General features: G+C 44.7%; 1 protein-coding gene across 2 annotated transcripts in view; it reads right to left on the bottom strand.

Annotated features, from left to right (window-relative positions):
• Nucleotides 1-680: 680 nt before the first annotated feature.
• WNT9A (Wnt family member 9A) overlaps nucleotides 681-11,216 on the bottom strand; it is a 127,431-nt gene continuing 116,895 nt past the window's right edge. For both annotated transcript variants that reach the window (XM_069729107.1, XM_069729108.1), the window contains one exon: nucleotides 681-2,810. In XM_069729107.1, the coding sequence (XP_069585208.1) occupies nucleotides 2,337-2,810 (474 nt within the window). In that variant the 3' untranslated portion in view covers nucleotides 681-2,336. The remainder of the gene's footprint in view (nucleotides 2,811-11,216) is intronic.

The raw sequence follows: 11,216 nt of genomic DNA, 5'->3' as shown, positions 1-11,216 counted from the left end.
CCTCTGTCCTTCTCCAGACACTTCTGCCTTCCCAAACAGTCTCTTTTGTCCTCTGTCTCCTCCAGGCTCCTTTATCTTCTCCAGACACCTCTGTCCTCCCTCTAGACACTTCTGATTTCCCAATAATGTCCGTTGTCCTCTCTAGACCCCCCAGTCTTCTTCCAGATTATTCTGTCCTTCATTCAGACATCTCTGACTTCTCAGCCTAGTCCTCCATCTCTTCCAGAGACCTCTGTCTTTCCACCAGACATCTTGGCCTTCCCAGTAGTTTCCCATGTCGTGTCAGGACCCCTTCTGTCTCCCTCCAGACCTTTATAGGTTTTGTAGTGGCAGGTTAGTTCCTATAAAAACAAAGGATTGGTCATGCTGAAATGCAACAGGCCCAGGCCTTCTTGTGCTCAACATCTTCTGAGAGACAGCCCCATACACATTAGGTGGTTGGATAATCATGACAAAATCCAAACTTTCCACTAATGTATTCAGCACATGTGATAAAATAGCAAAATATACTATTCTCACCTGTCCGCTAGTGATCCAACACAGAAGTGCCACCGGTCCCTTGGATCTGTATTTACAGAGCTGCAGGCAATCGATGGCCCAGACCACTGGCATTACGGTTCCGACAGTTGACTGGCGACACCAGAACATCCAGTATATGGGAATGCGATCACTGTTATCACTGATTGGCAGCAGCCATCTTGTGCCGGCTGCTTATATACCACAACCGGTAGGACTATGAAGCTTCTGAGTTGGATCGCCGGGGAAAGAAGAGGTGTCTATAGTCACTGTTAATCTGTCTCATCTATTTCTGATGTTACATTTTTTTTCTAGAGGTTGGAAACCCCTTTTAGTTCCCTGAGCAGCACTGACTAACTCACCAGGCCAACGGCAAGTCATTAAGCCAATATTTTATGTGGGTGTGTCCTCGTGTAGAATGAATATCAATACATAAAAGTTCTAAAATAAGAAAGTCTGTCCCTCGTGTGAATAATGTCGGCCTCCATTTATGTAAATGGTCCCGAATGTTACTTTATGGCGCTCCATGGTGTTCTGTGATTTACTACCAGGACTACTGGCAGGACGAAGACTAATGATCACTTGGTGGAGAAGCTGAACCACTAAGTGACGCTGTCCAGGATTGTACAGAGCTTGGCTTATATTTAGGATCTACCCGAGAAGCTTTGTCATTCTTACAATAAATTTCCAAGCAACATTCATTAAACCGGTCTCGTTAATATAAAAGATCTGTCTACTTCACAGCTTAGCAAAGGCACAGGAAGCGTTCCTGTCTTGTGTGGTTTGGCAAATGATACACCAAGATTTGTGTAGCTGGCACATCTGATGAATGCGCCATCGTCCTTAATATAGTGGTTTTCGAGTGTTATACAGTATCTAAGGCTTTAATACTCTGAGTATTACAGTAAGTGGAATGAAATCGTAAGAAGAGGGAGACTAAGTCAGTCCCTGGATCACCACATATGTGGGTTTGGAGACCGGGGAGGAGCAGGCATCATCCTGACTTCGGTCACCACAACTGTTCAGGTAACCTCCATAGGGTTAGTGATAGTCAAGGAAAAAAAGCAAAATATACGTCTATATATTTCTATATTTATACAAGGAAACATAAACTTCTTCTAGTGGTTTTTAAGACAGTGATAGTGCTATAAAATAAGGCATGTGGCGTTTGTCAATGCCGTAGTCTAAAGGCAACCTACTACTCAAGCTACTTCGATCTTTGCTCATCAAAGATGGAACGGATCGCGTTCTAAGGTCACTTCTGGCTTGCTGACCTGAGTAGGTATTTTGGGTTTTGCATTTCCTAACACACAACTTGTGTCCTAGCGCAAACCCCGTTTATGCTGGAGTGCAGTATACAGGAGAGTTTCCTCTCTAGGGGCAAAAAACAAACATGAACAACAAAAACAAGCTAAAGTGGATAATAGAATTGTTCCCTTGTCGTTAATCTGAATTCCTGGAGTTTTCTAGGATCCAGGAGTAAATTTTATCAGATCGGGTCACCAACCATGCATGGTAATGCCTACATGTTCACAGAGCTTGGAGAGAACGGAGAAGATCATGAGATGACAACCATGTGAACAAATGGCATTGGGATGTCCTCTAGCTACCCGAGGTGCACCGTCATTATTCACCACTCCTCACGCTTCACAAACCCAGAACATTGACAACAGCGAAAACACAGTTGGGTCATCGGGAACCCTCCAAAGTGCTTATGTCACATAGAGCTCTCCATCCAATAGGAACGTCAGTCAAACCCTGTTTGTTTCCGTAAGTTCCGATGGTGTCGACTGATTGTATCCACAGCCTTGTAGTGATGGCTAGTCCTTGCAGGTGTACACCTCCTCCCTTTGAGTACACTGTTTGCACTCCACATAGCAGCACCAGCGAACTTGACACTGGCAAGGCCTCGTCACCACCTTGCTTTGGGTATTATGTCCACGACCACAGCAAATGCTTTCGCAATTTTTGTCTTTGTAACATCTCCTCCCAAATGTCCCAGGAGAATACTTGCTCATCAAGCAAAAGTTGGGAGAATCGTCAATGTAAATGAGGTCTGTAGTCCTTGGGATGTGATCAGTGTGACCAGGAACGGGCTTCTTGGCTGGAGAAATGTCCCCTTCTCCCGTAGCTTCATTGCTGGTGCTTCCTACTTTTAGTGAACTCTCATATTTTTGCTTTAACTGCTTTCCAATTTCATGAAAAGGAGAAAGTTGTCTCCAGCAGGTGCGGACTGTGCAGGATCCAGACACTCCGTGACATTTGCAAGTGGTCTTCACTCCAGATTTTATTACCTAAAATGATGGGAAAAAAACCATTAAATTCAGAAAGAAAAATAATTTTTCACACAAAATAAAATCCCCAGTTACAAATAGTGAAGAAAGGGTGTTCAGCTGGGCGACAACACCTCCAACCACAGATTCTACCACTGGGTTGTCACATTTCTTTCCTTTCTCTTTGGAACGCGTGAGGTGAATGAGAACTGGCAGGTCGCGGGGCTGAGTTAACCAATAACAGTTTCCTGGAATTTTTTACTTCATGGAAACTTGTCGACGTCCCAGATCTCTGGTTTTGATTCACCTGCCTCCCGCTCCCAGATGAATCCATTTATCAATGTTTGCTAACATAAAACACTGGAAAAAAAAGAGAGAAAAGAAAAAACCCTTCGCAATGTAATCACTCTTCTTAAAGGAATTCCACCTTAATTAACCTTTTGCCATCATCAGTTGAGTTGATTTCTACACAAACCCTAGTTTTCTCCATTCCTGAAGGTGGAGATCTCCTTAGGGGACCATTATAAAGATCATTATATTTTCACTGAATCTAGACGTTTAGAGTCCCTTAAGGCTATGTGCACACGTCAGGATTTCTTGCAGAAATTTTCCTGACAAAAACCGGACATTTCTGCTAGAAATCTGCATGCGTTTTTTTCGCGTTTTTGGTGCATTTGTGCATTTTTTCCCAAATGCCTAGAATAGCGTGAAAAATGCAGAAAATCTGCAAAATTAATGAACATGCTGCTTTTTTTTTTACCGCCATGCATTTTTTTCGCGGAAAAAAAAACGCATCATGTGCACAAAATATGCAGAATGCATTCTAAATGATAGGATGCATAATGTATGCGTTTTTAATGAGTTTTTATAGCGTATTTACCGCGAAAAAACGCGAAAAAACCTGAACGTGTGCACGTAGCCTAAGAGTCAATATTTTAGGAAGGTCCATGTTATGCAGAGGGTTGCCAGAGCCCGAGGCAAAGAAAGTATTTGTGACCCTAATTGGGCCCACGGACAGTTAAACATAACAAAAATGAGATAAAAATATTTAATAACTTTATTTAAAAAAATGTTATGTATTTATTTTATTACCATGTCCCCAGTCCTTTCCCTAACCCTACACTATTCCTAACGTTATCATAAACACTATTCCTAACCCTGCTCCTACCACTATTCTTACCCCTCCTCCTAACACTATTCCTAAAACTATTCCTAATGCTCCTCCTAACACTATTTCTAACCCTACCTCTAACACTACTCCTAACTCTACTGCTAACATTATTCCTAACACTATTTCTAAACCTTCCCCGATCACTATTCCTAACTCTACCTAACACTATTGCTAACCCTACTCCTAACATTACTCCTACCCAGAACCCTACTCCTAAACCGAACCCTACCCCTAACATTATTCCTCACTCCTTCCTTCTAACACTATTACTAACAATGTTCCTAACACTAATCGTAACTATACTCCTAACACTACCCCATCACTGTTCCAACCCAGAACCCTATTCCTAACATTACTCCTAACTCTACTCCAAATACTAATTCTAACACTATTCCTAACCCTACCTCTAACACTACTCCTACTCGTAACACTAATCCTAACCCTCCTCCTAGCACTATTCCTAGTACAGACATGCTCACAGATACAGACACGCTCTCAGGTACACGCTGTTAGGGGTCGAGTTCCCGCCTCTGCACAGGCGGAATCTGGAACCATCTCCGCTGCAGTCTCCCATTCTTCTGCAGCCACAGTGGAGCCTGCTCAGCGGAGACGTCAGTCCCAGCATCTGGCTCAGCCTGATACTGTGCGGATGGTTTCTGCTGCTTTCCCAGGCTCAGCCATTGTAGCCAGTACTGGTCAGCGGCGAGCAGACGTCTCTGGGACTAAGTCCTGCTTTTTCCCTTCTGAGCATGCCCAAGGTAAGACCTCTCATTGGAGTTCAGGGGTCACATGCTCAGGTACTGCCGCAGCTTCCATTGGTCCTGTAGGAAGGTCCTGAAGTTGCTCTATTATCACTTCATGTTATGAGCTTGCCATTTGTGGTCACGCCTGTATGTGGATAGGGTTTGGCTGTAATAGCCCCTAGAATACTGGCACCTCCGGTGAGGAGATTGTATGTATGTATTCAGGGCTGGCTCATAGCCACTAGGATTCCGGTTCCACCGGAGAGGAGTGTTTGTCTGCTTCTCTGTGTGCGTGACCACTGACTGCCATCAGCTCAGCAGTTAGTGTCACAGAGGAACACAGCTAACAAAAGATCACGCTGTGCCCTGAGTGCGACTCAGTGAAGTCACTGAGTTCACTTATACCGCCATATAGTGCCGTCATCTTCTAGCAGCAGGTTCTCTCCTGCACGGTGGACCCCGGGGTGCGAACGCACCAATTATAACATCTATATTAACTCGGGTGCGTTCCGCCAGTCCTTACACACGCACGCCCTCAGGTACAGGCACGCCCTCAGGTACAGGAATGCCCTCAGGTACAGGCACCCTCTCAGGTACACGCACCCTCTCAGGTACACGCACCCTCTCAGGTACACGCACCCTCTCAGGTACAGGCACCCTCTCAGGTACACGCACCCTCTCAGGTACACGCACCCTCTCAGGTACACGCACCCTCTCAGGCATGTATGCCATTAGTCTCACTTGACAGAATGAGAGAAGATGTAACATATCTATTGTCAGTGATTTATAACTTCGCTGTGAATCGCTCAGATTTGCACTCCGGAGTTCGGCTCCAGCTGGGACTTCGCCAAAATTGCCGTTACACAGATCATTTCCTATAAAAACACTGTATGAGTCAGCGATTGGGCCAACAATTACACCTCCTGTCAGTGACAGTGGAGACCTTGACAAACACACTCCAATCATACACGGTAGCGACACAACGTAATGGCGGCTTACACAGTGATTTATAGGAGACAGTCAGCAGGTAGGGCAGTGAGGCCGCTCCTGACAGCATCATACAGGTGGTGACTGTAACTCGCAGATGTCTCACGCAGCATTTTACATGTTATAGTAATTTACACATTTTCCAGCAGCAGATACATGAATGATTTCATTTAGAGCGGTGTCCACATTGAAGTTTCCTGTGAGCTCTCAGCCTCCAAGGTCTGACATCCCTGCTGCTTCAGTGTCTGCACAGCGTACCTGTGGTGGTTACACAAGGGGGTCACACTCCTTACACCAGAAATTCCATAATATTGCTGCTCTTTCTGGGACAATTCTCCCAAGACTGCAAAAATGTTACATAGCACAGTCCAAAAGTAGCTAAGCCACAACAAATAAATGTCATCATACAGAGCCCAAGAATTACCACCATACAGTGCTCACATAGTAGTACCACCATACAGTGCTCACATAGTAGTACCATCATACAGTACACACATAGTAGTACCACCATACAGTGCTCACATAGTATTACCACCATACAGTGCTCACATAGTAGTACCACCCTACAGTGCTCACATAGTAGTACCACCATACAGTACACACATAGTAGTACCACCATACAGTGCTCACATAGTATTACCACCCTACAGTGCTCACATAGTAGTACCACCATACAGTGCTCACATAGTAGTACCACCATACAGTGCTCACATAGTAGTACCACCATACAGTGCTCACATAGTAGTACCACCCTACAGTGCTCACATAGTAGTACCACCATACAGTGCTCACATAGTAGTACCACCATACAGTGCTCACATAGTAGTACCACCATACAGTGCTCACATACTAGTACCACCATAAAGTGCTCACATAGTAGTACCACCCTACAGTGCTCACATAGTAGTACCACCCTACAGTGCTCACATAGTAGTACCACCATACAGTGCTCACATAGTAGTACCACCATACAGTGCTCACATAGTAGTACCACCATACAGTGCTCACATACTAGTACCACCATACAGTGCTCACATAGTAGTACCACCATACAGTGCTCACACAGTAGTACCACCCTACAGTGCTCACACAGTAGTACCACCATACAGTGCTCACACAGTAGTACCACCATACAGTGCTCACATAGTAGTACCACCATACAGTGCTCACATAGTAGTACCACCCTACAGTGCTCACATAGTAGTACCACCCTACAGTGCTCACATAGTAGTACCACCCTACAGTGCTCACATAGTAGTACCACCCTACAGTGCTCACATAGTAGTACCACCCTACAGTGCTCACATAGTAGTACCACCCTACAGTGCTCACATAGTAGTACCACCATAAAGTGCTCACATAGTAGTACCACCATACAGTGCTCACATAGTAGTACCACCATAAAGTGCTCACATACTAGTACCACCCTACAGTGCTCACATAGTAGTACCACCATACAGTGCTCACATAGTAGTACCACCCTACAGTGCTCACATAGTAGTACCACCATACAGTGCTCACATAGTAGTACCACCATAAAGTGCTCACATACTAGTACCACCCTACAGTGCTCCCATAGTAGTACCACCATACAGTGCTCACATAGTAGTACCACCCTACAGTGCTCACATAGTAGTACCACCCTACAGTGCTCACATAGTAGTACCACCATACAGTGCTCACATAGTAGTACCACCATAAAGTGCTCACATACTAGTACCACCCTACAGTGCTCACATAGTAGTACCACCATACAGTGCTCACATAGTAGTACCACCATAAAGTGCTCACATAGTAGTACCACCCTACAGTGCTCCCATAGTAGTACCACCATACAGTGCTCACATAGTAGTACCACCCTACAGTGCTCCCATAGTAGTACCACCATACAGTGCTCACATAGTAGTACCACCCTACAGTGCTCACATAGTAGTACCACCCTACAGTGCTCACATAGTAGTACCACCATACAGTGCTCACATAGTAGTACCACCATAAAGTGCTCACATACTAGTACCACCCTACAGTGCTCACATAGTAGTACCACCATACAGTGCTCACATAGTAGTACCACCCTACAGTGCTCACATAGTAGTACCACCATACAGTGCTCACATAGTAGTACCACCATACAGTGCTCACATAGTAGTACCACCATACAGTGCTCACATAGTAGTACCACCATACAGTGCTCATATTGTAGTGTCAGCATACAGTACTCATATAATAGTACCACCATACAGTACTCATAGTACAGGGGCTTCTCAGATAATTAGACTATCAAAAAATGAAACTCATTCTATAGAGTCATTACACACAGAGGGATCTATTTCATGTTTATTTCTGTTAATGTTGATGATTATGGCTTACAGCCAATGAAAACACAAAAGTCATTATCTCAGTAAATTTGAATAATTAACAAAAAAAAATAAAAATCACCTGCAAAGACTTAAGAGTTTATAAAGGTCCCTTAGTCTGTTTCATTACTGTCGAGATCCAGACCAGGTTTTGAGTCCTGTTTTCCCTTGTTCCCGGTCTGGTCACGTCAAGAGTTAACCTTTCTCAGCCTCTGTCTGGGTCCAGGTTGGCTATTTATCACTGCTGCTTCCTGCAGACAATGTCAGTTATAGTTTGTGCCTAGTGCTGCTGTAGCTGACTCGGATTGCTCTGATTTGTCCTGCTGCGTGTGCTGTCTGAGCCCGTGTCTCTATTTTCCCCTGCTCCCGTCTTGACACAGTGTTTCCCTTTAGTGTGCAGACTCCCTGGTTTTGACTTGGTTTGTATCCTGACCTGTTTCTGTCTTTTGGCGTATCTGCTCCTGACCGTTGCTGACCCCCTGGCTTGTCTCTGACTGCGAGTTTGCTTATACCTTTGGTATTGCGCTACAGTCTAGGATTTTACCTGGCTTGCTTGACTTATGCTGTCACCTGTGGTAGCCTCACTGCTGCACTGCAGGTCAGCTCTGTTTGGGTGCAGTCCTGCTTCCTCTGTGCTGCCATCTAGTGAAGCCTGCACCTACCTACATTGCAGCAGCGTGACAAGTAGCTCCACAATCATGGGGAAGACTGCTGACCTGACAGATGTCCAGAAGGCGTCACTGACACACTCCACAAGGAGGGGAAGCCACAAAAGGTCATTGGTAAAGAAGCCGGCTGTTCACACAGTGCTGTATCCAAGAATATTAATGGAAAGTGGAGTGGAAGGAAAAAGTGTGGTAGAAAAAGGTGCACAAGCCACCGGGATAACCGCACCCTGGAAAGGATTGTTAAGAAAAGGCCATTCAGTAATGTGGGGGAGATTCACAAGGAGTGGACTGCTGCTGGAGTCATTGCTTCACCACACACAGACGTATCCAGGACATGGACTACAAGTGTCACATTCCTTGTGTCCGGCCGCTCATGACCAATAGATAACACCAGAAGCGTCTTACCTGGGCCAAGGAGACAAAGAACCGGACTGTTGTCAGTGGTCCAAGGTCCCAGAGTCTGGAGGAAGAGTGGAGAGGCCACAATCCAAGCTGCTGGAGGTCTGGTGTGAGGTCTCCACAATCAGTGATGGTTTGGGAGCCATGTCATCTGCTGGTGTAGGTCCACTGTGTTTTATCAAGACCAAAGTCAGCGCAGCCGTGTACCAGGACATTGTAGAGCCCTTCATGCTTCCCTCTGCCGACAAGCTTTATGGAGATGGAAATGTCATTCTCCAGCAGGACTTGGCCCCTGTCCACACTGCCAAAAGTACCAATACCTGGTGTAAAAACAACAGTATCACTGGGCTTGATTGGCAGCAAACTTGCCTGACCTTAACCCCATAGAAAATCTATGGAGTATTGTCAAGAGGAAGATGAGACACCAGATCCAACAATGCAGATGAGCTGAAGGCTTCTATCAAAGCAACCTGGGCGTCCATAACCCCTCAGCAGTGCCACAGGCTGATCGCCTCCATGCCACGCCGTATTGATGCAGTAATTGATGCAAAAGGAGCTGCGACCAAGTACTGAGGGCATTTACTGAACATACATTTCAGTAGGACATTTCAGATTTTCTATATCATTTTTCAAGCAGGTGTTATAAAGTATTCTAATTTACTGAGATAATGACTTCTGGGTTTTCATTGGCTGTAAGCCATAATCATCAACATTAACAGAAATAAACACGTGAAATAGATCACTGTGTGTAATGACTCTATAGAATATAGGAGATTCACTTTTTGTGAGGAAGAACTGAAATAAATTCACTTTTTGATGATCTAATTTAGTGAGAAGCCCCTGTATATCACTCATTGCATGGGGGCTAAGGGGCACAGGAGACCCCGTACATTCCTGCTCTATAGACAGGCTGTAGGTTTGAGGAGCTCCTCTCCGGCCGTTCTGGGCACCCGCACTCCCCGCAGTGCCCCTCATGGTGGTGGAATATGCTTGGTCACACACCGCTGGGAACGAGACCACCTATGTGGACGACATGGACCCTCTGGGAGGACCAGAGCTTTATGTCATCATCCACATCCAGGTGAAACTCTTCAAGAAGTCCAAGAAATGAGGAGAAACCATCAGCGAGAGCCGACATCATCACCCACCAACTGCTTAGAGGTCACGCTCTATACAAGGTGAACTGTGACATCACAAGTCACTGGCAGCCAAAACAGGTGATGACATCAGTAGCCAAATGATTGGTTAGGTGATGACATCACAATTTACCTTAAACAGGTTATGATATCACAAGTTACTGGCGGCCAATGCAGACAATGACATCATAACGCACCAACAGCTGCCTAAAGCGATGACATCACAAGTCACCGATACACATAATGATGACATCAGAGCTCAGCAGATAACGGTGACATCATCACTCGCTCTTATGCAGCTCATAAAAGAGCGACCAAGAGGCAGACAGCAGTAAAGCGGACGTATCTCACGATTATTGTCATGACAAAAGAATGAGCAACAATCAAGGTGTATGACATCATCAGCAGCAGGTGAAGACGCCAAACATGACATCACAACTAATCAGCCAGCCATCAAAAATACCGCCACAGCTCGGCAGCCATAAGTCACCGCAGCACTGATGATATCAACACTCAGAACAAAGCACTGACATGAATGCACAGAACATCGCGTGTTACTCAATGCGCTACTATATCAGAATCCAGGATAATCTCCCGAAAAATGAATCCACACAACAAACAAAACAGACATTTCATACACAATAATTTTCTGTAATGTCTATTGAGAAATGATTTATCATATGGTGTCCACATAAAATCAGCCGTTCTATTCAAAAATCTGAAACAAGTGAAAAAGAAAAACAAAAAAAGTCATTAAAAGCTAAAATAATATAAAAAGGATAAGGACTGTAAAATAGCGATTATATTTCTGTACATGGGTGCAGTATTATAGTAGTTATATTTCTGTACATAGGAGCAGTATTATAGTAGTTATATTCTTGTACATAGGAGCAGTATAATAGTAGTTATATTCTTGTACATAGGAGCAGTATAATAGTAGTTATATTCTTGTACATAGGGGCAGTA

Source organism: Ranitomeya imitator, chromosome 6 (assembly GCF_032444005.1).
Source record: "Ranitomeya imitator isolate aRanImi1 chromosome 6, aRanImi1.pri, whole genome shotgun sequence".
NCBI classification, from domain to species: Eukaryota; Metazoa; Chordata; class Amphibia; order Anura; family Dendrobatidae; genus Ranitomeya; species Ranitomeya imitator.
Note: the sequence above shows the minus strand (reverse complement) of the source record. Positions and strands in the feature narration are given on the sequence as shown.